General features: G+C 39.9%; 2 protein-coding genes across 3 annotated transcripts in view; one reads left to right on the plus strand and one right to left on the minus strand.

The window, feature by feature from the left end:
• LOC133463244 (uncharacterized) overlaps positions 1-27,650 on the plus strand; it is a 401,257-nt gene that overhangs the window by 65,739 nt on the left and 307,868 nt on the right. The window lies entirely within an intron of this gene.
• pank1a (pantothenate kinase 1a) lies at positions 193-27,629 on the minus strand. Of its 2 annotated transcripts, none has more exons than XM_061745954.1 (8): positions 27,098-27,629; positions 15,469-15,615; positions 15,129-15,334; positions 13,552-13,805; positions 10,644-10,820; positions 9,436-9,559; positions 8,163-8,288; positions 193-6,202 (listed from the first exon to the last, which is right to left on the minus strand). In XM_061745954.1, the coding sequence occupies exons 1-8, from the start codon at positions 27,318-27,320 to the stop codon at positions 6,143-6,145; spliced, it is 1,317 nt and encodes a 438-aa protein (XP_061601938.1). In that variant the 5' UTR covers positions 27,321-27,629; the 3' UTR covers positions 193-6,142. The 2 variants fall into 2 exon arrangements, with proteins under 2 accessions (XP_061601938.1, XP_061601939.1); XM_061745955.1 differs by lacking the exon at positions 27,098-27,629 and adding an exon at positions 25,892-26,121 and having other exon boundaries at positions 195-6,202.

A 27,650-nucleotide genomic window follows, 5' to 3' on the forward strand; every position in this document is an offset into this window, starting at 1 on the left:
CTGTCCAGGAGCTCAGTGAGGCCTCATGGTCCAGATCTGGGAGGAGACACCATCTATCTTCTCATGAGCAACATGCCCCGACATTGCCAGGCATGCAAACAAGCACAGGGACGCTATAGAAATGTAGCTAATGCAATTACATTTTTTCACTTCAGTTTTCTTGGTCCCTTTGAATTCAGCCCTATGTAGGTTGATATATTTTATTTCCATCAAATGACATGGTATCGTTTCATTGACTTGTAAGTTTCCGGTTTTTGCAGTGGAATTTGCTTTATTTCAGACTATTGTAATCGATCTAAACAGAAAAAATGAATATGTTTGTAGTAGGAAAACTTCTCAGCATTCTTTTAGATTCATAAACAACACTAATATCAACAATCACTGGATGAACAACGAAGTGAAGGTAGAAAACCTTGTACACAGGGTGATCCGAGTCATCAACATCGCTGGATGTAGCTAATCTAAGGTTTTGTTGTCTTTTAATGTGTTTCTCTGTTAACAGTCATTTTTTATTATTATTCTTTTTTTTAGATCTAAAATTATTCTAATATTGTAAATGCTGACTGTGATTTTCTGCACTGGTAGTATGTAGTATAACCTTGGATGTATTTGAGTCGTTCAGTTTACAGCTAATATCAAACAAACAACTGGCAGTTAATACATTTGTCACATGTAGGAAATATTTTTCCAGTGTGAGATTTACTTTTAAAATCCTTTGTGCTTCCTTATCTCCTTTCTTATACATCAATTTCCTTCAGGCCCTTTTTAAATATAAAGGCAACTGGAAAAATAGTAGGAACACGTTTTCCATCCAGTTTTAGTTTAATTCTTTGTTAGAAAAAAAAATCTCTTCACTTCAATACATACACATTGCACAAGCCAGTCATTTTAGAAATTGCTGTTTTTTTCCTTTCAAATCCTTTTTTTTCTCCCTTTTTTTTTTAAACTCTCCAAACTCAGAGGAGTCGGACACCTGGCACTGAAATCTGATGGACAGAAACCGGCATCCAGGCTGGTCTCCATCCAAACAGCACGTTTGATTCAAGAACGTCAGCTTTCAGTTAACAATGACTAACTTATAAGGTTCTTTCTTTTTTTTTTTTAAGTCAAATAAATCTGAACAGATTTGGGACAATTTTTAAAGTACAACAATATACATATCCAACTGTTGAACTTAAAACATGAATAAAGTGAAAGGTAGGATCTTTGGACGAGCACAGAAAAAAACGTATCTAAGTCTAAAGAGCAGTATATTAATCGTGTACCACGTGTATATTTAAACACACTTCTAGAAGTATCAGCTATTACATTTAATTACTATTTCTTAAAATTGGTGGAAAGGGCAATGAATCTACAGAGAAAAGCATTTTAGTGTCTCGATCCTTCTTCCGTCTGCGTTGGGATTGTGTCTGAGGTGCCGAGTTGTGCTTGTGAAAGCGGGCGTTGGAAAGTTAAAAACCACGTAATCAGACAGGTTGCTGGTGTTGAATATATCATATTATTATTATTGTTACTGTTATTATTTACAAATCTCTGTACAATCAAATACACAAAAGTGAAAATGTCCGTCCTGCCAGTCAAGCTTTCCAGAAGATAAGTTTCCAGGCCGGATGCTTTCACGCAACAGGGTGTTGGACCAGATAAGGAGTCTCTACAGAAAAGCTCAGCAAAATACAGTGAAGTATATGAGACAGGCAAAAGGTGACAAGGAAGTTACAAGTCAAGGTGAGGATTATGTCACATGAGGTATGACAGCAAATGATTCTACCAAACACACCCCGTCAAAGGGCTTCATGTCGGAGGTTTCTTCCTGCTCCCACCACGACATTCATAAAAGAAAGTCATTGAACAGCTGGAACGAGTTCAGCTCTGGCTCATTCGTCCACACGAGATGCACCTTTGTACCGTGACAGGAAAGTTAAAAAATAACTGTTCTTGATCAGTTCACACGGACAAAACATGTTTGTCCGACATCTTTTGTTGCATAATTGGGTTTAGTACATCCTGTTACAAGCATCCACCTCGACTAGATTTACAACAAAACTCTCCCCAAAGAAACAGCAGGACAGAAACTCTCCGGGGCAAGTTTCAAATACATTTTCTCAGAGGGGATCACCAACATGGTTGCATATTTCTGAAAAGCATTTACAAACAAGTCAATCAAACTCTTGCAGATTTAGAGAAGAGATACATTAGCTGAAGAGGGGAAAAACATCGATGGATGAACGGCTGCATAGGTTGTTAGTTGGACTTCGCTACAGATGAGATTAACATTTGCCGTTGGGTTGACGCGTCAAGCAGAAGCTCCTTACAGTACCAGGAAATACTCACTGAGGTGAGTGTCGATGGTCCCGGTGGGAAATGAACCCCAAGCTTAGTGATGTTCAAATAACAAAGTATTAAATCACAACTATCACCACTTATAAAGCTCACAGACGGGAAAACTGGAAGTACATTAGTACAACAGTTAGGTCCAAAAATACTACGAGTGTTTTAACGTCTGGCAGTCTGCAACACTGGTGGGGGGACACTTCATATTTGTATAATCTCATTAACACAACAGCAACAAAAAAAGATTTAAATAAATGTTCCAAACAAAACAAAGAGGGTTTGCGACCCAAACTGCTGCAGTACCGCTGGAAGTTATTTTTGTACTAAGCTGAAGTCAGGACCAGCAGGTGAGCTGTGAACATCTTATTTGATAATCAGACTGTGATTAAAAAGAGTGTATGAACCACAATCCATTACAGTACAATGGCAAATAGATCAAACAAACAAAGCAAAGTCAGAAACAGAAAGCAAGGGCAGACCACAAAAAAGCATCTGCGTACACAGAATCAAAATCAAAACAGTGAGATAAAGCTCAGAAGGAAAGAAGCTGAAATCAGCAGGAAAGTGGAGGGCACAAACGCGGTGAAACACACAGAAGGCAACTGATATGGGTTTTAAGATTAAAAGAAAGGGTGGCACAAGATGACCAACACCGGCTTGATTATAAAGCGGAACGGCACCTGATATCATCATCCAGACCTGATGTTGAGCAAGGCAAGTGAAAGAAAAACAGAACGAGAGCGAGGTTTGTGTCACAGTTTGCAGTGTCGTCACAGCAGGATTGATCATGCTGATGATTCAGTGTCGTCAGAGGAAGCTAAAAAAAATCCTCAAAATACTAAAACAGTATACTATCGCAGCCAACACGGATAAAAGTGTTGGACTATTAAGGAAGATGAGTTGTTTTTTTTAGAAAATAAAAAAAGAAGCTTGCTACACTCGCATACGTTGTTGTATTTTCAGCTGATGTGAATAAATCACCGGCTTCATTAGAAAGTAACGGCACAGCAAAAATGTTATTAGTCGGGGTTCAAGTGTTGTATGTCAATCATTTGATTCTGTTAAAAAGACCTTCAGAATACTCGCTTAACTCACAAAGTACCTTATTAGGAGGGTGTAAATGAATCACCCACGTGCTGCAGGAGAAATCTGAAGGAGAATCCCCAATGGTGAGTAGATAACTGATAACTGTTATGTAGTCATAATGTGTCTGATGGAGGAGAATCCACAAAACATTAAGATCCGACTGAAGAGAGAGCCCAGTTCCTCTGCTGGAAGGTTAAGGCATGTAACACAGCTGCTTTGACAATAAAAAGAAAAGGCTGTATAAATCCTGGCTAAGAAGGGGCACAGTGCTGCATCACCAACACTTAATGGGAAGAAATACACTTGTGGTCCATTTTTCTCAAAAACCAACATCATCTGACTGGCTGTAATCTATGGAGAGCTAAAAGGAAACATACTGATGGAGGAATTTCTCCAAAGCTGTCATCAGGGATTAATACATTTTCTGTTTAGACGGGTTTCTTGGTTATAAATATTACTGTTTGCTCATGCGGGAGGAAAGAACATTGGCAGGAATATAATAAATTAACATTTTTAGTAATCTTTCAGTTCTTGACTCAATCATTAAATAACTCTTATTCAAAGTTGAGAGTTTTAATATAGATGTGATCTTGGTTTCATTTCTACTCTGCTTGATTGATAGTCCCATTGCCATGGTAACTGGCTTAGTTTTACTGGGTTCAATAAATTAGGATAATCAGGACAAGGCCACATTTTTACAAAAATTACAAAGACTTTAAACACTGTACAAGACACGAGTGACGGCTACTTTCATGTTTGACAGCAGCTGGCACTGAATAAATTATTAGTGGGGATTATATTATCAAATACTACTGAGAAGTTACCAAAATTGGACATTAAAACAGTAAATGGGTAGAATTTCCAAGCAACTGTGTCCCTACATAACCCGCAAGCAAAATCTACAGTGAGTCAAATCTGCAGATGTAGGTAATTATGTTCTGTTGTAAACGTATAAAAGATAAAAGTCTTACGTCAAGGGATCAGGAGGTTTATGTTCTGAAAAACAAAGCTGGAACAGCAGAGACACTGCCGCCTTTGAAACTTGTGGGACTCCGGTCCACCTGTTTACTGGCCTCGGTTCACAAATGAGACTTCCCTCTGAACACTCAACGATTTCTAAACGTTTCATTACGATTGGCACGGTTAACTGCCTTGTCATCGCTGCATAAAACAAACAGGGATGACCTCTTGTTTCTGCCCGCTAGTTGCACACACACCTGTGATGATGCTGCAGAGAAATCCACTTATACAATGAGGCATGCATATAAAATATTATTCCAATTTCTCTTAATTATGTATCCAGTTCCTTTAAATCACAAAGGCTTCACTAAAATGTGATGGGTCCACACTTCCAGATCCACATGCCCTTAAGCATTTCATAACTAGCACATTTATAAAGATGTCTGCACTTACAGCATGCACTAGCTTGCATGGATGAGACTCAACTTGGGAGAGACGGGGAAGAGACGAGGCTTCCACGGCCTACGAGGCCATTCCCCCATCACTGCCTTTTCAAAGCCTGGTCTTAGCCAGACTGTAGTTTTCAATGATGTAATATCTGCACCATCAGAATGACAAAGCACGTGAAACATGCCGATTCTACAACTAGCACATGGGTGTATTTTTACAAGAGAGGGTGACTTCAGCCAATAAGCATCTTGGTCCCCACTGTCAGTCCCTTTGTTTTAGTCTTTTTTTTTTTTTTTTCGACAGCTGAGGTTGTCGGCTATTTTCACGCCAGAATCTACGAGGCTCAAATACAAAGCCAAAGCATCACAAGCAAGGCAGCAGGGTGGAGGAGATGCCAAAAGGTGAGGAACTGATGTTAGGATAAGAGAGCAAAGTTGTTCAACACATCACAAATATAAACCGCTGAGCCAGACTGGGCCCCGAACAGAAATCAACAATGACCTCCGATTTGTTGGAAAACAATGTCTTGGTCCCATCATCTCGCACTAAACTAAGCAGGTTGGGTAAGTGTGCACGACAATTAAATAGTACTAGCGTTGCTTACAGATAGGCAGACAGAGGGGAGATGAACAAAAAGCAAAAGGCCATATGTAGTGGCTTAAAAGACAGAATTAAGAGATTTATCTGCTTCCCATTTGAGTTGAAGGAGGCATCTCAACAGGATTTGGCTTCAGTGCACTCCTCAGAAGACGGTAGCTCAAACAGGCAACCAAACTGTCCAGCCTTTCTGTGACCGCACACACAACTTCCTAGAGTTGTGGGTTGCAAAAACCACTCATTCAAGACTGATTTCTTTTCTTATTAGGTGTTCTCCCCAGAAGAGCAACTGCATAAAACGTCGCCCGATGCACCACTGTCCCCGGGATGTAGTTCTACAGTAGCTCTGCACACAAAAACCGTAAAAAACAAAAACAAAACAAAATGTCTCTGTGCTTCCTTGACGGGGTTAATCACAGGAATCAACAGGAAACCATAAATTAAAGGTCACAATATTAAAACCTCTATGACAGAGGGACTCTGGGAACTTTAGAAGACTGTTAAAGGCTATTATTATTTACAAGTGTTAAATTATTAAAATGGCTTTTCTCAGTTTCCACGTCTCCATCTTAGTGTTCATTTAGCGGCCTCTATCGTTGGGACCTTTCAGCAGCGTTAAAAGTTGTTGACGTCACAGCATTCAGAGTTGATGACATCGTAGCGTTCGGGATAAAGACAGACATCGTCCTGTCACGAGCTGATAATGTCTTGACAACGTTCACGAATCGTCGGCCGTCTTCAGCAGCTCCATCAGCGCTCCCACAGCTCCGAAATAACCCTGGAGCCAACAAAGACGGGCAGAGGAAGACACTTTGAGTACTTGGAGGCAATAATACATCACAATGTCCAAATATACCTGGTGGGATTAGATTTGGTTAAAGGGGACCTATTATGAAAAACAAGTTTTTTCTTGCTTTAACATATATAAAGTGGTCTCCCCTCACCCTGCCAACACAGAGGAGGAGGAAAGCAACCAAATTCTGCAGGGTCTGTTCACCCCGCCCGGCTGAGCCATCCAGTGTCATGTGACTTCTACGAGCCGTTCAGATTTGTGCATTTTCGCTACGTAAGCAAAATGCAAACCACGCCTCGGTCTCCTCCGCTGCTGAAACCACGCCCACAACTAACTCCGCCGGCCAGAGCGCCCGCCATTGTTCAGAAGCGGTGGCTGTTTTAACAGCGAAATTCTGCAGGGTCTGTTCACCCCGCCCGGCTGAATCTTCCAGTGTCATGTGACTTTTACGAGCCGTTCAGAATCAGCGCCTATCGTTACGTAACGATAGGCTCAGATTTCCATAGGTCTGACTCCTCTGCTGAAACCACGCCCACAACTAACTCCGCCGACCAGAGTGTCCGCCATTATTCAGAAGCGGTGGCTGTTTTAACAACGAGGGACAGTAAAAAATGAGGTTTTGCATCAACATTTACCCTCATAAAAGGATCAGTACCAGCAGTACGGACCCGGCAACTGCACACGAGTCAGCGGTAAGTGACGTTAATTTTTTATGTTATTTATTTTTGTTTACAAGTATGATCTTTGCATGGGCTAAGTATTTAGCTTAGCTCCGTTGTAGTTAGTAATACATTTTTCTTCTGTTTATGGTTTCAGATCTTCCAAGCAATGCACCTGAAGCTGTTCAACGACACCTTCAGAAGACGCACGGTCCTTCCTTGAGCCAGCAATAGTGCATAATGCATTTGGGGCGGCAGTAGCTCAGGTGGTAGAGCGGGTCGTCCAATGATCGGTTCGAATCCCGCTCCGTCCCAGTTTGCTGTCGTAGTGTCCTTGGGCAAGACACCTTACCCACCTTGCCCCGTGTGAATGTGTATGAATGTTGCTGGTGGTCGGAGGGGCCGTTTGGCGCGGAATGGCAGCCACGCTTCTGTCAGTCTGCCCCAGGGCAGCTGTGGCTACAAAAACGTAGCTACCACCACCAGTGAGAATGTTTATGAATGAATAATGGTCTCTGTAAAGCGCTTTGGGTGCCTTGAAGGGCGCTATATAAATCCAAGTCATTATTATTGTTATAAATGTTATTTATATACAACTTATGTTCTTTTATTTTTTTTAACAATAAAGTTGCCATTTGTGAACATTCAGTGTTGTGATTTCTTTACAGTTAACATGATTCATTTGTCTTGTAACATAAGAAATGAAATGATGAGGAATCGGAGTAAATAACTGTGGTGTAACTGTTTAGAATTCAATTAAATCTTCCTGTGTGAATTAGTGTGAAGACGAGGTGACCCGTTCCCCCTTCAGGTGACTAAAGGCTGATTTACGGTTCCGCGTTACACCAACGCAGAGCCTACGGCGTAGGGTAAGCGTTGATTTAACGCAGAACCGTAATTCAGGCTTTATGGAATTTATTTTGTCGTTGACGCTCGCTCGCATGGGACATGGTTTAATAGTTTACGCAGCCGGCTCTTCTGCCCGGTGCGTGGCTTTGTTCCCTCCTCTGCTACACGTCATTCAGGCAGCCAATCAGCGCAGTTCCTCATTATCATAGCCTCCCCTCCCATCAGAATCCACTCATAGAGAAGGAAGTTAGAAGCGGCAAAAATAAAGACATGACCCAGAGGCTGAATTTCTGATTTATGTAGAAAAAACAAGCTTTTGATTGTTTTTAAGACATTCAAGGCCTTTTTAAAATATACATTAAATGCCATAATAGGTCTCCTTTAAGGTTTGAAGTTGGACATGACTTCAACTTGCAGCTGATTGGTCACGTGCTCACCTCATGCTCCAAGAAGAGGGCTCTTAGTTGTCCTTTCGACCAGAAGTCCATGGCATAGGCTAGCAGCTTTGTGGATACTGTGTTAATACGGAGGAAGTTCCCAACAAACACCACACGCTCAATTTTCTGATTTGATGGATAGAAAGAGATACAAAAAGAAAGTAATTTAGCAGGATAAATGATGACAAGAAAATAAACATGCAAAGTTTCAAGTCATGCTAGGAACCTTTGTTAAATGTCATTCCTCATCTTTAGATTAATTAACTATTAGAAGTACTTAAATCTATACTAAGTTGGTTTTTCCCCCAGTAAGTTAAAATATCCGTTTGACTTAAAAAAAAACCTGCAAAGTTGCAGTAAATACTGTTTTATAGTATTTTTTAAACTTTTTTCTCTGAAAGTCTCCAACATGTGAGCTGCATTTCTCACAACAAAACATGTTGTATATTTTTAAATCGGTAATGACTTAAAGATACAAATCCATCGTGTAAATGCTCACACAATAACTTGGATCATAATTTATTACAGGCAACCTTATTAGAAAATACTGCTTGTTTTATGTGAAAGCCATCACAAGGAGTATGCCACAACTGTTCCAAACCACAAGGTGGTGCTACGTAGCTACAAGTCAGCCTCCAATCAAATAAAGATTCAAATCTAAAAGACCACTACAGACCTGAGAAATTCAGGACAGAACATATAAAACTTATAATTTGTCATTAGACAATTTCAGCTATATGACTAAGAACAAATATTTGTGGCTATAATGGCTCGGCTCAAATGATACAAAAAAACAAGTTGATGATATGTAAAGAAAGGACTTGTTTGAAACATAACTATCAAGTCATCTGTCCCTGTTAGGATGCAAAGTTTTATACCATCAGATTCTTTCTAAAGCTATTTAAGAGAAACAAGGAAAAGGAAACAATCCACCCTTTGACACTGGGCTGTGGGCTTCTTTGCTGCAGTTCAGTGTGCAGTGATAGCCCTGTACAATGCTGCTTGATCGCCATGCCACAAGGCAACACTGTAAAGAAGCTCACAGCACACAGAAAGACCTGTGATTGAATCCAGATTATCTTATTTTATAAGTTATTCCCAAAGTTGACTACCAGCTGTGAGCTAATCACTGAAAACACATCTAATGATAGTTCACCACAGCTGTTGTGATGGAAATGATTGTTACAACCAAATGTTATGCAGAGAGGAGAAAAAACCATGATCACATTTTTTCAAACTGTCTAAAACAGTAGGAAAGGCAAAGGTTTTGTACCTCGTTGACAGCGCACATGCGTGCGATGGATCCTATGTTATTAGTGATGGTGACCAGTGTGGCCCTGGCAAGGTCCTCCTTACTGATGCTGTCCCGCTTCTCTTTGCACATCATGTGACCAAAACTGTAAAACAAGCCACATAAAACATTGTAGGAACATTCTTAGTTCTACATCGGAAAATAATAAACAAAAACACGTGTTTGTTCTTTTAAAACAACCTTCAACCTTTAGACAGTAAAACCAAACGGGAGCAAAAACCTTGAGAAGTAACAACCAGAAACAACAGCTGTTTTTATGGAACAACCCCTGCCGATTATAATCTGACTGCCATGATAAAATCTCTGCTTTATGGATAAACCTTTGAACTCTGCTACAGGTTAACAGTATTAACACTCAACCCAGAGTGAGCTGCTGTGTATATGAAGCTTACCATTAACAGTCCACAGTTGTTTCATGCACCACTTTCATATGCTAATAGCACAGACCAAATGTTTGGACACATTTCTCCATTTGTTTGAATGAGAAAAACTTGGTCTGTACTGTATGTGCACGCACGCACGCACACACACACGTACGTTGCAATAAACGACTAATTTTACAGTCAATGAATCTATCAATTATTGAAGCGATTAATCAACTAATCAGATTCCAAATTATGCAACATCTTAAACGAATTTATTCATTTACCTATTAAGTTTAGAAATTTGCCCAAGTTTGTTTGAGGGATATGCCAACTAACAAAAAAACATTGAAAAAATGATTTCATCAATCAAAACTATGTGATTTATTTAACTTGTGTGAACAAATTTTACTGCTCATGAGACTATAAAAAAATAAACAGTCATCCTGTGGTTGCCAACAGAATTTTGCAGAGTACTCCTCATAACCAGAACTCCTCGGACGTTGATTGGGACCTTTGTTTATGACGAAAGACACGTTTTTTCTCTAGATAATATAAACCAAAGGATAAATAAAGAGCAGTTTCTGAGATATCTGGGTTTTAGTCAGAAATGACAACAGAGTTACCTCAACGTTTTCCTTTTTGCTTTGATTTTTGTAATCACTGATTGTACCTGGTCTGTTAGCCAAATTATAGAATCCGTTACATCAATCAAATCACAATATTTTATCTTTCCAGTGGTAAATTGGACGGTCAAGCTGTAAAGTGTGTATCTGATATCAACTCTGCCAGAAACGTCCGACTCACCTTGATGCGACAGCAGATCCCTGCAGGCCAAACCGCTCGTAGTCTCCGCCGTAGATATCTTTCACCAGCTTATCCACGTTTGTAGAGTCACCCTTGCTGGCCATCTCCAAAGCCTCCTCGAACGTCTCGCAGCCCGTCAGCAGACAGCACAGCCCCAGGAATGTACCGCCTCCGAGACTGAGAAGCACACACAAGGAATCGGCACAAGACTGTCAATAATGGAGGGGAAATAAAGGACAAAAATAAATGCTGATCGGGGGAAGAAGGCAGCCGAAAAAGTAAAAGTTCAAAGTGGAGAATGGGGAAGAGGCTTCAGAAAAAAGTAAAATAAGAAAATAATTAACAAATGAATTGACACAAGAACTTTGCTGACAGCAACATCATTTGCAGATACAGTACTTTTAATGTCAGTTCTAATGTCATGTCTGTTCAGACCTGACCTTCAACGGCTCCAAAGCCCTGCACTTCTTGGGTCATCAGCTTTGTAAACAAAAAACATTAAATTTTTTTGGCATCAGTTGTGGACAGTGATGCAAAGATAATAGACAACAAAAAACCTGGGTAATCAATGTTTAAGGGGGAAAAGCTGCAACCAGGATTAAGGAGCAGCTAGACTTTCCATGTAGTTATATAGTTCTTCTGTTATGCAAGCTCCAAGGTTACAAAAGGTGATAGTTGATACCGCTGGAATTCATACACCTGAGTGTGGCATAACAGGTGGAGCTACTGATTTGTCTTCACCTAGCACACCGAGAAAAACTTCAAAGTTCAAACCTCAGTGATTGTAGTTCCACGAAAACATGTACTAACATTTCAAACTTGTTTGACTCAAGTTTAAATGCTAATATATGGTTAGGATGAGGTTTAGGGTTAGATTTGGATACATAATTTCCAACAGCCAAGTCTAATTATGTGATAAAATAATGAGCACATTCACTCATCACCCTTTCTTGATCTCAATGTTCCTGTGAAAAGGGGTGAAACAAATAATAATTGACTAAAATGTATGACTAAATGAGTTGGCAATGAAATCAGTAATAGAATATTAGTTGGTTTTACTTGTTTCATGCCGTGTATAAAAACGTACAACACTTCTTACAGGAATACTGGCTTTCATCTTTCTTTTGATGACAGCAGTCATATAACAGCTCATAAAAGTGAAGAAGAAAAAGCAGATATTTTTGTCTCCATTTCAGGTGGTTGAAACTCTCTCCTGGTGGGCGCAGAATCCATCGTGAGCGATACAGAGAGCAGATCAAATTCTAAATGCACCACCAAAAACATGCTTGGCATGTTTCAAGACTAATGCACCAGTCGGACCGGACTATAGTTACCTTGGACCTGCAGTAATTCTATAATTACACCCCAACACCTGTATTTAGTTCCATGCACTCACAGTGGATAAGTGAAGTCTGTGTTTTACCGTAGTTTATAGACATTGCATTTTATTAAACCATTACCTTTCATCTAAAATCAAATTTGAATATTGAGTAAAAAAAAAAAAAAAAGCATCTGATCAGACACTCAGAGTTAGATTTCAGTGACCACACGTCACATTGTGACAAGTGACAAAATTGGAAAATGCTTATCAGTCTGTTTTAAGTTGCCATGGTAACAGGAAACTTCCCGGTAACCAGCTCCAGAGCTTTCCCTGAGGCCCCTAAGGTTTTGCGCTGTTAGACAGGCTTTGAGCTTGATGAAAGATAAAAAGTTTCTTAGTGCTTGATGCAGCCACACGTCTTAGGGTTAGGGTCGCATTGTTGTTGTTCTGCACATCTGGACTTTTTTATAAGTCTCCATGTGAAGGTTAATGTTGATTAATTTCTGTTTATCATCAAAAATATCAGATCACACTGATCACACTGCAGGGGTGGATATAAGCTGAAATTGCAATATAATATCACACTATGGACCGCAATTGCCGAAAATTACACCGGGAAAGAAGCAAAAAAAATTTCTTTTTTTTTGAAAGATTCCTGCCGGTGCACAGAATTACTAACGTGCATTCAGATGGGATTAAAATTATCGCGTGACCTCGGTCTTTGCTGAAATACGGTAGCTCATTTTTTTACAAACCACAGACATGGCGCATTTGCAGGGGATTAAAATCACAGATGTCCTCCGTGATTATTACAAATTACTGCAGGTCCCCAGATCATTTTAATCCCCTGTGAATGGGGCATAAGACCCGAATATCTCAGACATTTCTCTCCCAAACTCAATAAAACTATCCAAGACTCTCACTACTCAAAGCTTCTGGTGTTTGCTCAGTTTGTATTAACCGTTTAATATGGTACACCATCAGAAAGTTCTCGTTTTCTACTCTCAGAAACTATTTAAATTGTTTGATTTGCACCAACAATTTAGAAATAACAGTAGTGAGAAGTTAACGTTACAAGTGTGTCACCATAGCCTGTAAATACGTGTGAAACACTGATGAATCTTGTCTGTGATCTTACTACAGGAGCCCTGGGGGCGCCCTTAAGACTCGTATCTGCACAATTCTACTTCTCTGCTTTCCTGTCTTCTCTTCCCTTCAGCTGTTTCCTTCAGGGGTCCCCACAGCCAATCACCCGTCTCCATTCTCCCTCCTCTGTATCATCCTCTCTTACACCCACTAACTTCCTGTCCTCTTTCACTTCTGTTTGTCTTTGAATTGTCTGGATATCTTAAACCATCTAGGAATTCATCACACAAGTTAAATAAATCTTGACTGGGGAAATGATTTTCAACATTTTCTTGCCACATGCCTTAAAAATGTTGAATCCTAATAGCAAAATAAAATGGTTTAAGTTGTGCAGTTCATAATCCGATCAGTTCATTAATCATTCGGAATAATTGATAGATTTATTGACTGCATAATATACTGTGAATATAAGGAGTATCAATAGGTGGAAATCCTCCTCACCTGGTCCCGGTCACGCGCTTGTAGTTGTTCTCAGAGTACACCGCCAGGATGGAGACCCCGGAGCCGATGTTGACCAGCAGCATAGGGAAGGGGTTGTCAAGGTTGCAGGGCTTCTTCACGCAGCTGTGGGTGTCTGACGGGTTCTGGAAATAGTAGCACTCCGGGTGTCCATTGAAACCAACCCGGTCGATATACAGCAGGCCACGGATGAGGCAGTCCAGCTCATCCAGTTTCAGCAGCTCCAGCTCAGCCATCTGCCCCATAAATGGAGGCGAGTTTAAGTATCAAGGAGACACTATGTTTTTGCTGTTAGAGGTTCAAAGAAGTTTGAATTATTCAGGACCATTTAAAGTAAATAGTTTACATATTCTTCAAGATTCACACATTCTTCAGTTGTTTTGTTTTATGAAGAACTTTTAAGTCAGTTGCCACAGAAGTACAAGAGGGAGTTAAACTGAAGTAGAGTATCAGTCATTCAGGTCACAGTAATCCTCAAAAGCTTGAATCAAAGGTTCAGTTGCCTTGATTCAAGAGGACAAAGCCGAGTTCACTGATATAAATGTCAACAGACAGGGCCAATGAACTCCGGTAAACTTGGTGAAACAGGAGGCACTTACATACTGGCGTTCTGTAATATTTCCATTAACAGTGAGCAACCAATTTTCCTCCATTGGATTTTACATACTGGGCCAAGGAAGAGAGGAAAGTCCTGCAAACATGTGTCCTTATATACATTACATACATTATATACACTCCAGAACCAAAGTGTGAACGAGGCGGAGGGGGTCATTGCGTTCAGATTTTTTTTTTTTTGCTGCCAGGTTTCTTGTGTGTATACACACAATTGCCATCACTAGAGAGGCGCATGGAAAAGAGAGTGACAGAGTGTGTGTGTCTGTGTCTGTGTCTGTGTGTGTGTGTGTGTGTGTGTGTATATAGCAGGCTGATGTGTGGAGAAGTTGACCAGGAAGGTCTCACAGTGTAACTGGACAGACTCGGCTGCATGTACAGCATCAGTACAGTAAATAAAAACACTGCGGCTCCTCCAGCTGGAAGGGTCCGGGTCTTTCTCTCCAGCTGCTGTTTCATTTGTGAGTGGGTTTTAACTACGAGCGCTGCTTGTCCCTGGCTCCGTGCTTTTGAGTGTGGTCAACATGATCAGAAAGTTTGGTGGTGGAAAAAGAGAGGTGATCAGATTTTACGCCTTTGCATACAGGCACCGTCAAAAGGGTGAAATGTTCCACAAAGAAATGCCAGTATGTAAGCGCCTTGGGATACAAAACTTCCAAAAAAAAGACAGGCAATACATTTTTAAAAATGGAAAGGAAAAAAAAGGAAGAAAGAAAAAATTATCAATCTGTAAACTGTGAAAGTAACAGATTCTGCAAATAAAACTTCTGATCTGAAATTTTTGATCTTGTCTGAACAAATGTTCAAAACAGAAAAGATAAAACAAAGGAAAGAAACAAATGTTCTCATTTGAAAAGCTTGAACTTTGAAATTTTTGGCTTAAAATAAAACGGTAACAGATCAGTTATGTGCCAACCAGCAGGTATTTTCTCTGGTCATAAACGCACCGTTCTGAAGTCGTTCTCAAACTTGTAAGCCCCGCCTCCCGTGGCGCAAAGTGTCGTGTGCAGGCTGGAGAAGTTTTTGTCGTGTCCCATCTGTATGAACCGCGGCATGGCCTGTGTTGGGAAGCGGATGAAGTGCAGGTTCCCCGTCCTGCCGCACATGGTCAGGTTCCTCAGCTCCAGATGGACGTCACGTACACCAGTTTTACCTGAGCGGATAAAAAAAATTTTCTTTTTTTTTCCACAATATGTAATTGTGACCCAGGTTGTGCTGTGAAACAAACTCTCCTTATATCGACCCGACTATCCCTCCACATGTGCACGTGTGAGGGGGTATACACACCATAGGCCACATTTGAGGTGAGGTAGCGGCGGATGGACTTGAGGTTTTCCACTTCTTCTTGTTCTTCCTCTGCCGTTATATCAACGGGCTCAAAGTACACCAGCTTCACCAAGGTCCCACCAATGTCCATACCAAACCAGGGGAAAGCTGGAGAAGAAACAGGACAGAGCTGTGATTAAGCTGTGAGCTGTGATTTAACATTTACTATGATATCATTATTACAATGCGGGACCAAAAAATAGCACTTTTGCAACAACAAAAAAAGAAACCCTAAGAAATCCTTTTAAAAGGACGCTCCGGCCAGGATGCCCAGCCTCTATCGCTTTTTAAGACATTTTGTCAAGTATCTTAGTCGCCTGATTATTTTTTTCATGATAGTGAGTGAGGTGCTTAGCCTATAAAATATCAGAAAAATAAGAACAAAAGGTCCATCATACTTTAGCCACTAAGCCTTCGGATACCTTGTATATGTCTGTCAACACCCCAAAATCAAAAGATATACAGTACATTAATAAGGATATACAACTGAGAAAGCAGCACCAAAGCTTGCAGAAGATTTATTTTTTTCTGTGTTATAAAAGTACACTGAATATCTTTAGGGATTTGACTGTTCATTTAACAAAATAAAATTATAGCACACCAATGTAGCTGCCATGTGGCCCGAAAAGGAGATTATTTGGCTTAAAGTAAACAGAAGGGTGAGCGGCGTCTCAGACAAGCAGGACTAAGAATGTTGTACAGAGGACTGGTCATGACGCAAGATAAGATACCATCTGTTCTTGATAGTGTGGTACAACATCCAAGTCAACAAAGAGGGAAATAAAAACATCTTCAGAACAACAGCGTAGAGGTGAGGGATAAAAAAAGGACCACTACAGCTCATCAAGACCTAATGTTGCTATGGAAACAGAAGCGCTCCTCCATCACCTCCTGTTTATTCTGCTGCAGTGTCAAATACACTATCCACGTTACTACTGTTCTTTATCTAGACCCTGCAAACACCACAATACAACCCTGCTCTCACAATCACAGTAACATTTATTACCATTAATGTGTAATATTATGCTAAAAAATGAGCCTAAATAAAAGCTTGATCAACATGGGGAACATGAGTACAAAACTAATGAGTTAACTTTGGAATCGTTTTTCAAGCCAATAAGCGGACAATCATGAATTTAATAGTTAAAATATTCCCTGATAAAAGTAAGCCGGCCTGATGATAAACATGAACTGTTAATTTTTTATTTAAAACTTAAAGAATGAGATTATTTGGAGAACAGTGGGGTTGTCTCCATTCCAAAGAAAATAGATAAACTTCATGGCATGTATCTGTGACTCAAATCAACATAACGCATACAACAAAACAAACTAAAGCGCTTCCAGAATAACAAAACAACATTAGAAAAAACAAATGGACAATATAACATATTAAACTATATTATCATTTGGTAATTATAGAAGAGGATTTGATTTTTCTCAGTAAATTCACAGCTATGCTTAGCAGCCGGTGAAGCCTGCTGCGTTTGTGCTGGCTGTGTTCAATACATACCAAAGTTCTGGTTTAGCAAGAAAGTCAGAGAAGGTTGGTATCTTATCAACCAGGCTGACACAGCAATGTTACTGGGGTCAGAGATTTAGCGTGTACTATCACTCTTCAAGTCTTAGAAGAATCTATATTTATATCATATTGTGTTGTACAAAGATTTGAAAGATAAGAAATAGTAATATTTAATGCAAGTATGGTCATTCCAAGCTATGAGAATCTGTAGTCTGAAACGGTGTGAACGTTAGACAATTGATCAAGAAAGCATTGTGTTCACTAAAAACACACTGTTGGGGAAAGCAGCAGCTTTGCATTCCTTTTAACAGAAGAATGCAAAGAATTCATCTATTTAGTAAATGACAGCAGTCCAATCCACTCAGCCATGAACACACTCCAAACAAAGTGCTTTGCATATAAACAAACATACTCGTGCAGAAATACAGCTCCTCTTTTAAAATAATCCCCAGAAACTAAAACATATTTCTAAATCATTCTTTTCAGTTGTTAGAAAACTTGAAGAAGTCATTATCATCTACAATCTAATTAGCACTTCCTTCATACATCACTGCATTTACCTCCACATGCTGGGTAACTGTTTATGTTTTTGACTGTAAAGATGTTGAACCTTTGTGTTCACAGATCTTTTAAGCCGGAACAACCAAACAAAAGATTAGTGACCCAATTAAGAAAAGGGTCCCCCCAAACACACACACCGACATACAAGTAAATAGGAAACACAGTTTTAGCAGGATGATAAATGCACAGATTTAACTCAAATTCAGAAATAGTGTCTTATCCACCCCTGAAAAACAGACCAGTGCTGCAGACAGTGCACTATCTATCAATGGAAATCTGAGTTGCTGTGACAGCTCAGACAATCCAAAGGACATTGCATAACAGCGTCTCTATGGATGTCAAATAAAATGAACAAAATAGAACAAAAATGGCTTGTTCTTTGGAGCAAAGTTGAGGGGAGAATATGAGGAGCATGTTCTTTGGTCTGATAGAATAAAAATGGAATTCGTATCTCAGAAAGGATCAACCATGACTGCCGAGAGAGCAGAAAGGACCATCAAAGTAAAGCAGAAGTGGCAATGTGTTAACCTATGGTGCCACGAGAGCAGAGGGCTTACCGGTGAATAGAGGGTGTATCACTGATTCCTCTGATAGCATTATCTAATTAAAAAGAATCTTAAGCATCTCATTAATACTGTCAATATCCAGGTGACTGACTTAAGAGGGATAAAGCAGCATGACTATGATCTAATGTACACTGCCAAAACAAACACTTAGAAGGAAGAAGAATAGAAAAGTATTACAAGGCTAAGAATGTCACCTCACCTGAATGCAACACATCAACTTTGAGTTAAATATTAAGACCTGTCTTTTTCTGTTTGAGCTAATAAACAACAGCATTCCAGGAAATGTTAATTTCAGCTGTTACAGGGTGATGCTAAGGTATAGTTTGCAATTTCCTCTTGAAAAGTGTTTTTCCTTTTGTTTTGCTTTTGCCTTAGAACATGCTCTGCTGTAAAACAAAACAAAGATCACGCAAATAAAATATATTTTTTCGTCACTTGTTAATTGAGTCTTTGTGGCATGAAAGAAAAATGGGTGGATATTTTAGGACTAACTGAGCTAAGTGTCAACAGTTTTCATCTTCTAAAGTCGATCAACTAACGGACAGTCAGCATCTTTGCAATTCTGGGGCTTGAACTAGCTAATTTATTTTATAATCAAGTAACCTGACACCATATCTGACTAGCTCTCTGTTATTGGAAAAAACTGTCAAATGTCCCTCAGTTTTCTAGCAATTCCAGAGCAATGAAAAATGAAATCATAGAGTCACTTTAACAACAGAAAACAACCACTGGACTTTTTTTTTGCATTAATCCAGCGGTTGACTGGTTAAACACAACTTAAACGAGAACCTGGGCTTCTACCAGCATCCACAGGGGCTAAAAGTCTGTATATGACTTCTAGGTAACGTGACTTTAAAATGACCTCAACTTGATGATCATGAGATGTGATAATTTCACAACAGATTGCGGAATAGAACACATTGATTCTTTCTGGCTTATTGAAGCAAAGTCCATTTTCAGATTAGAGCAACTAATTTTGAGTTGTGGAATCCAGATGAGAGGAGAACTACCTGTTAAAATGTACTAAAACTTTAATGAGCTTATTTATAGTACCAGTATGCATACTGTCCCCGGTCACCAAAGAAAGACAGCCTTAAAAATGTGTAAATTGAAATAGTAAGACTCAAAACTCAAAGAAGCAAAGATCTAAAAGTTAAAAAAGGTAAGAGCAGAGGAGCGAGCTCTTGACAGATCTGAAGTTGACCACAAATAAAACAGGGTCCTTTATCAAATTAACTCAAGATGGTTCACTTTTTGCTGGTCCCCTTTACTGAATTCAGTTCACTTAAAAATTATCACATGCAAACTTTTTGCTGGTCCCCTTTACTGAATTCAGTTCACTTAAAAATTATCACATGCAAACAACTCTTAAAACTCATTAAAAGAACATTTAAACTTCTTTAGCACAACATCATAGCATCAGACGTTTTTGCTATATGCTTGAAATAAGTCATCCAATGATGCAACATTTGGAAGTGCTAGGAGAGAGTCATTTTCTCTGACTACTTATTGTAAATTTAAAGTTTTCCGTTCTAGACTTTAATGTGGACAAACTGGAAATGTCTCTATACGCACTTAAGCTATGTGATACTAAAACTTTGTAGTGAAACCAGAACTTGAGGACATATAAAAAAATATGGAGAAGGAACATCATAATTCATAACAACTGTAGACAAACTAAAATGTTAAATTGTCCTACTTCGGCAGTTATTTCACAGAAATTAACAAAAGTTTTCACCTTCAGCCCAAACCTTATTAACTGACTTAAACTCAAACGACTGGATTGATGTGGGCGTGAACAGACACACTTCACAGGCATTTACTCTTAAATATAGATAAACAGACAGCTGTATGTAGTTCAGCTTCACTATGTAAGAGAAAATTAAAAAACACAAACAAAATAAAAGAGAGAAGCAGCTCCTTTTTGTTTTGGCCCACAACATAAATAAAATGTAAATCCTACTTTAGGCATAATTGGTATACAGACCCATAGTCTGAACATCCCACATCATGAAAGCCCTGGAGAGATTATTTTGGCCCAGCTAAGTAAACATATAAATGCATTTTATGACCGACTGCAGTATGCATATCTCTCCAAGGGTGGAGTTGAGCTGTTAGCTTCAGGAAGGTCACTCACCTGGACAAAGGTGACAGCACCATAACAATCTACTTCTTTAATTTCCCCACTAAGTTTAGTATGAATTACTCTAAATTACCGTGCAAAAGGCTCCAGAAAATACAGACAGCCTAAATTATTAATTAACTGACAATCTGTCACAGCCACAGCATGGAACAATAACCTCATCCTTAACAAGTCAAAAGAGATGATAATGGATTGTAAAGAGGATCAGGGTGAATATGGTGAAGGACCAACAATACCTGGGTGATAGCTAGACTGGAGAAGCAACGCCAAACCTGTCTACAAGTAGAAACAGAGCAGAACATAGTTCTTTAGGAAGCTGAGGCCCTTGAGTGTTTGCAGCAAGTTATTGTACATCTTCTATCAGTCTGTCATGGAGGGTCAATTCTCTTTGCTGTTGGGACAGCAGCGGCAAAGCAGGTGACTCAAGGAAACTGAATAAACTGGTACATGAGAGTGACTCTGTGTTTGGGGACTGCTCCGTTGCATTAGCGTCAACATAAACAACATTACACACTCTATACGGGACACAGCGATTTAACAACACAGTAACTTCAGTTGAAGGACTCTTCAGCTTCAGTGGAATACAGACCGACTACAAACGGACATTTATGTCCTTAGATGTTTACATCATAACTTTCTACAGGGACCGCTCTTTTTTTCCCTTTTAGTCAACAGCAGATTCCTTTAGAATATGTACTGAAACTTTATAATATCTGAATGATCCCGTAGACTTGTACATCACCCAAACCTCCTAAATGCAACTCTGAATAGAACTTTGCATCATTCTTTAAAAATTGATTTGAGATGACCATTTATAAAGGAATCAAGTACTTCAAAGAGTATTTAAAACAGCAGCTTTCTGATTGTATTTTGTGCAGTTGGAATCCTTTACATGTATAAATACAAAATGGTGTTGAGTTATTTCAACCACAAGCATCATCTCAATCTAGGGAGTGAATACTCCAATCCAGTGTTCTATAACCTGGTCGTCAGAGCCCGCTGTCTTGCATATTTCAGATGTTGCTTTGCTCCAACAAACGAAGTTCAAATGACTGGGTCACCATCAACTTGTCATCAGGGTCTACACAAGTCTGTTGCTGGTCCGCTACTTTGAGGCAGATGTGTTAGGACAGAGCAACAACTAAAACATGCCGGTTAGTTGGCTCTGAAGACCAAGTTTGACCTTGGTTTTCAACATGAGTAAAACCAAGGTGATGGTGGTGGATTGTTGCAGACACTGTTCTGCCCTCCCCTCACCAGTGAACATCCAGGTAATGGACATTGAGCAAGTGGACTGTTATAAGTACCAGGGTGTTCACCTCAACACCAAACTGGACTGGACTGACTGCACTGATGCGCTCTACATGAAAGGACAGAGCAGCAAAGCTATACCTTTTGAGGCGACTGAGGTCTTTTGGAGTGAAAGAGGCATCAGCCTTTCTGCACGGACTGGTCTGCTGGAACAGTGGCATCACAGAGAGGGAGAGCAAGACGCTGGATAAGATCACCAGGAAGTCCAGCTCTGTCCTAGGCTGCCCTTTGGACTCAGTGAGGGAGGTGGGTGTCCGGAGAGTCCGGGCTCAAGTGTCATCTATCCTGGACCACGAGTCCCACCCGCTGCACGGTGACCTGACAGAACTGAGGAGCAGCTTCAGTGACAGACCGCTTCACCCTCGATGTGTGAGGGAAAGATATGGAAGGTCTTTCCTTCCTGCTGTTTTAGACTCCACATTGTGTGCACCACACCTGTGTGGTATTACACCACAAGGTGCAAAAACCTCAAAACACCAGTCTGTGCAATTGATCATTCAGTTCATTACTTAGATTTTATAAGCTTCTTCTTGCTCGTATCTCTTATTCTGCCCTTTCTCTATGTTGTTGCAAGCTGCAATTTCTCCATTGTGGGACAAATATTTCTTTTTTCTTATCTTCTAAGTATGCTTTAAAGTATTTGACATTTATTGATTGGATTTCTCAAATGAATATTCCTCTTTCTTTTATTCATTCACTGACACTTCAAGGCTAAATTGGTCAATTCATTTAAAAAAGAAATAAACTAAACTTGCAGAGAAGATTCCACTTGCGTAACTCACATTTGTTTAACTCTTTTGATCAGTGTTGCAGCCTGATGGCAGACAGTGAGGAATTAGTGGGTGCTCATGATTTTTGATTTTAAACAAACAAAAAATGTTCTGTATTCTTCATAACGTTACCCGTTGTTTCTATTTAAGAAGCTCAGACGCACATATTACACAAACGCCGTGTGCTGTATGTGCTGCCAAAGGTCACTGTAGCAAGACGTGTGATTGCCACATGAGGGAGTGATGTGTGTCTATGTAGGTGAAAGGCCCCTGGCCTAACACACACCTGCCTCACACTGCATGTCCACATGGTGGGTACAGCAGGCAAGTGTGAACAGTTTCCACTGAGCAGAGACGCACTTTTGTTTGTTTTGTTCAAGCTAAGCTGTTCTGTCCTATAAAAAGATCTGTGATAAGACAAGAGACACATTTACAGACTGGATACAATGATGAGCATTTCACTGAACGTACCAAAGGTCTTGTTCTTAGCATTGATTTCACTGTTACAATGTTATTATCCATCTATGCGCATCCCTTTGACTCAACCAAGTAGGATTTTGGTTGTTATGAGGCTTCTACTGCAACCACTATTTTCAATGCTACTGCTTTTGCTTTACAACATTAATATGCGGCTAGCCTGTAGGCCAATTATGACATTAGTTCCAAGAAATGTAATCAAACATTAAACAAAATATGTTTTGTTTCAATTAAAATTTTCAACTGTGATCACAAAAGACTTTGGATTTATGATTTTCATTAGCTGAACAGTTTCCTAGAAGTCTTATCCACCAAACTTAATCCTCCAGTCCACCCCACAGAAACCACACTTTAAATCAATAGCCAAAGTATTTGTCTCAATAAGTGCCACCCCCCTTGTTTTACTCTATTGTATCACCACTTCACACATAACTGATCCAAAAACACTGTATCACAATCAAAATATAGAAATCTAAGCTTTTCAGACACTGAACCCAAACAGCGCAGCAGGCTTTAGACTGGTTAATCAGATAATTTTCTTTTCTACAAAGTCCAGGACAAAATTAATTATTGTTTAAAAGTAAAATTGGGGTTCTGATGCTGGAATTTGAATGGTTCTCTGCTGAGGCATTCAAACACCCATGCAGGCATAGAACGGTAATGCTGTGTGCTCACAGGTTGCACTGGCTCATGGGGTAGTTGACATGCATTTACACAAAATCACAACACTACAATGTTGTGTGGATGGCTGATTTATTTATCTTATCTTACTTATCAGTTCTAAGGAGACGGGGATAGAATCAAATGTTAACATGCAATATAAAGTAAAGAGATTCTGCCAGCCCACCAATCTGTGGAGCTCAAAGACCCACTTATCATCCTGCATAACTGCTATGATACCTCATGTAAAACTTCACATACAGAATCAAATACAGCTACACATATAGTGCAAACTGTAACTCCATTTAACAGCTGACATATTACAAATTGTTGCATGTGAAGTACTCAGAAGGACCTCAGAACAGTTACCGTTGTTGTGTTTTTTACCAACTTAAATACCTCATTTTTCATACCACTTTTAAGTCACATTATCTAGGTCAGCCATTACAAGATTAAGTATGTAATGACTGAAAAATATGTCAAATCTGATTAAGAGTTCAGCTCTGTCATTCCAGGCGACCTCCGATACAAACTGCTGCAAAGTTACTTCAGGTGAAAATAAGCTGTACTTCATGCAGCATTACCAAAAAATTAACCTCTTAAACCACAAACAAGAAAAATCATACGGTGACAAAAGAGAAAAATCACATCCCGGCAGGGATGTGAAATTCCAGGGTCAGCCCTCAGTAAAGAAAAGCTTAGAGTTTTATCTGGGTTTAATCAGGACGACTGGCCTCTGTCCAAGGTTAAGTCAGCTATAAAGCAGAGGAATCTAACCGGACATGTCAAAGTTTACACATGAGATGTTGCTTTAATTACGTAACCAGGGTTAAATCTGGTGTTAGGCCTTTCATTCTCTGGCTGCTCAGCATCACAGCAAAAGCATCACTACCGTATCATCCACGGCAACATCACAATTGCTCAGGGATTGATTTCACTTTGTGAGTATGTGTATGTTTCATTATGGCTAAATTGTGTCATGGAGACAACTATGGAACTGAGAACTACCTGCCCTCTGGCAAGTGTTTACATTAAAGTTTGAGTATAGAACGTTTTTGTCAACACACCACAATGACGTGAGCTGAAGTCATGAAACTTTACAGCTGTATGTAACTGAGATCAAGTTGAGTATGTTTAACGGTAGGTGTATACCAAATACAGGAGCTCTGAGCACTCATAATAATGTAATAACACAGTCCCCACCAACTAATCACTGCTCACAACATCAGCATGTCAATGTGTCTTTTGTGATCATAACATAAATGGCCTCCACCAATTGTTTTCATGATGATTGTCAGGTTTTTTTAGGTAGTTTATGGAGCTTTCAAATGCTTTTTTGCAACTTACAACCCATTTATCTTAGTTAACTCAGAGATAATAGAGTACAAACTGTTTGTAAACACTGGATTGTCCAGTAGTGTCAGTGTCAATCTCTCCCATTTTCATGCAAGTAATTCTAGGTTTTATGCAGCACTACAACAAGCTTGCTACAAATCAAGATTAATGAATGAATCGAGAAATTAAGAACACAGACGTGAATGAATGAATGAATGATTAGCTACATTATCTGACTAAAGCGCTAAATATTAGTCACTTTGTTTACAAAATATTAGTGAATGTAATTCAGCTTACAGAAAATGTAGACAATGTGTAAACTATCACTAAGTGAAAAAAAAACAAAACATTGACTCCTTAGTGACTCCAGGCTTGAAAGTTATGCTTTTTGTGGCAAAAAATTAACTAAACCCTGAAAATGTAAAGTGCCTCTGATTACACGTAGGCAACATATAATAGATAACAGATGTAAACACAGTCTTAAAAGAAGATAAACTCACTGCACTATAGATGCTGTTAACAAATGACATAACAGCTTCCTGGAAATCAGACCCAAACAACCCCAAAAAAAGTATCCCGACCTCCCCCTCCCTCTCCACCTCCCCCTAAAGTAATAGTTGATGTTAGGAATGCTGAGGGGCTGGCTTGGAAACAGGGCTTGCAACTACGGCTAGTATCTGTGTAAACATCTCCATGGAGTAAGATTACATTTTATCAAGACCAGGCACTCACAACCATAACAAACCCCTGGGCTTTCACCAACCAAGCAAGATGGAAATATCTTCTATCAACAAAATGTCAAACGCTGAGAATGTCAAATATAGTGGATTGAATTAAATAAAAGTACAGAATATTCATTTAAAATGTGCAACACTCATCAAGTTGCCAGGCTAAAACATCACGTGTTAAGGATAATTAATTTAAATAAATTAAATATCTGAAAAGACAGTTTCTCAAGTTAACACCAGGATACAAATTAGACATGAAGTCCGTTTTTCATTCTTCTCAGTATAATAAAACACAAAAGTCAGGTTACACTTACCAGGTTTCTTCTCACTTATTAGCTTCATTGTGTGCTTAAAAAAATGAAAACCCTACTGAATAAAAACAAAACTATACCCTATTCCTCTTGTGATATAAATGTTTCAAGTGTTCAGTCGGTTCTAGATGTCTGCTGAGACTTTCCCAAAGCGAAGAAAAGCAACGCTTTCATGTATTCTGTGCCAAACCTGCAAACTTAAATCAGGATGAATCTCACTGGCATCATCCAAACACTTGGTAAGGGAAGAGGAGGGACTCCGGCCCATTCACCCTTCATCTAGTAGACAAGAGGCGGCCGCTGATTGGTCGGTGCAAGCCAGGCCCACTTATCAGGAGCTTTTCCACCACTGGACACCGACCAATCACAGCCGCGCAAACGCAACCTGAGGGTTCATAAACACAGAAGGAGGTCTCCCTGGCGACGGCAGGCTGGGGACACTGGCCGTTTCAAGCAAAAAAAAATAAAAGAAACAAACAGGAATGTGCACAGAAACAAAGGTCAATCATAAAGATATAACACACACTTAAAAAACCGAGGGAATACGAGGGATATTTCGTTGTGCAAACCCCATAAAACGAGCCGGTGTGTGTGTGTGTGTCACCATCACCAGTGACACCGGTGCTGCCAGGGGCGAAAATACCGAAATCGAAAATAATAATAAACAGTAAAATCTCATTACACTTAAAACAAGAGTCATCACCAGAAAAATAACTTATTTGACAATTTTCACCTGTTTCAAGTAAATTTTCACTTGAAATAAATAGAAAAATCTGCCAGTGCGACAAGATTTATCTTATAAGCAAAGCAATCTTGTTCCACTAGCAGATTTTTAAGTGAAAATCTACTTGAAACAGGTGAAAATTGTTGTTTTTTTTTCCAGTGATGAGTCTTCTTTTAAGTGTAATGAGATTTTTTTGAACTAAAAATGAGACATTTTAACTTGAAATAAGACAAATATTCTTGTTAAGATTTTGGGTTTTTGCAGTGTATTATGTCAGATGTGCTGTATTATTGCCACCTTCCACCTAATACCATTGTTTTGTATTTCTCTAAGAAAGGTGTTCTGCCTGTTTGCGAGATAGAGATGAAAATGTCAAAATGCTGTATTAAAGGAAGGCTAAAACTTGTATTCCTTGTCCCCCCCTGGATTTATTCTCTAAAATTTTACTGTTTATTGTCCCCCCCAACTATGGGTGCTTCACTTACGCGGGCGGCTCCGCCGGGCCGAGTCCGTCCTCCTGCGGAGCCGGCAGCGCTTGGCCGGGGAGCAGTTGCAGTCGGGCTCGTCCCCCCGCTGCAGCAGCTGCAGGCTGTCCATGCCGGCCCCGCTGCAGTGCTCCCCGGGGAACACCCGCGGGCTCGGCCCGTGGTTGACAAGCAGCGGCCCCGCCGAGCCCTTCTGCTCCGCCCGGGACTGGGCTTTGTCCATGCCGGGGGGATGGCGGTGCGAGTCCGGGCTGCTGCTGCTGGAGGAGAGGAGAGGAGCCGGGCTGTAGCTCAGCGGGCTAACACTAGCTCTGCCGGGGAGAACGCCGAGCGACAACCGAAACCTGCCCCCCTTTATGCTAGAATAAACCCCCTGCGCACATGTTTACTTTAATCTTATTGGAAATTCAAATGCGGACAGTGGTTAAAATGCAGCGTGTCCTTTAAGGTCACTGGCGGTCATTTCCCCTCATCGAGGTCCTGGCAGCAGCAGCAGTCGCCTCTGTGCGTGTGTGTGTGAATTATGGTTCCGCGTTAAATCGACGCAGACGCG

Source organism: Cololabis saira, chromosome 17 (assembly GCF_033807715.1).
Source record: "Cololabis saira isolate AMF1-May2022 chromosome 17, fColSai1.1, whole genome shotgun sequence".
Lineage (NCBI taxonomy): Eukaryota > Metazoa > Chordata > Actinopteri > Beloniformes > Belonidae > Cololabis > Cololabis saira.

Bases quoted from the DNA above. Each gene is read 5' to 3' on its own strand.
- pank1a (XM_061745954.1), bottom strand. From the start codon at position 27,320: ATGGACAAAGCCCAGTCCCGGGCGGAGCAGAAGGGCTCGGCGGGGCCG. The intron at 15,616-27,097 runs GTAAGTGAAGCA...TTTCTTCTCCAG, and splicing joins GGCCCGGCGGAGCCGCCCGC to CTTTCCCCTGGTTTGGTATG. The intron at 10,821-13,551 runs GTGAGGAGGATT...TGTGCTTCTCAG, and splicing joins AAGCGCGTGACCGGGACCAG to TCTCGGAGGCGGTACATTCC.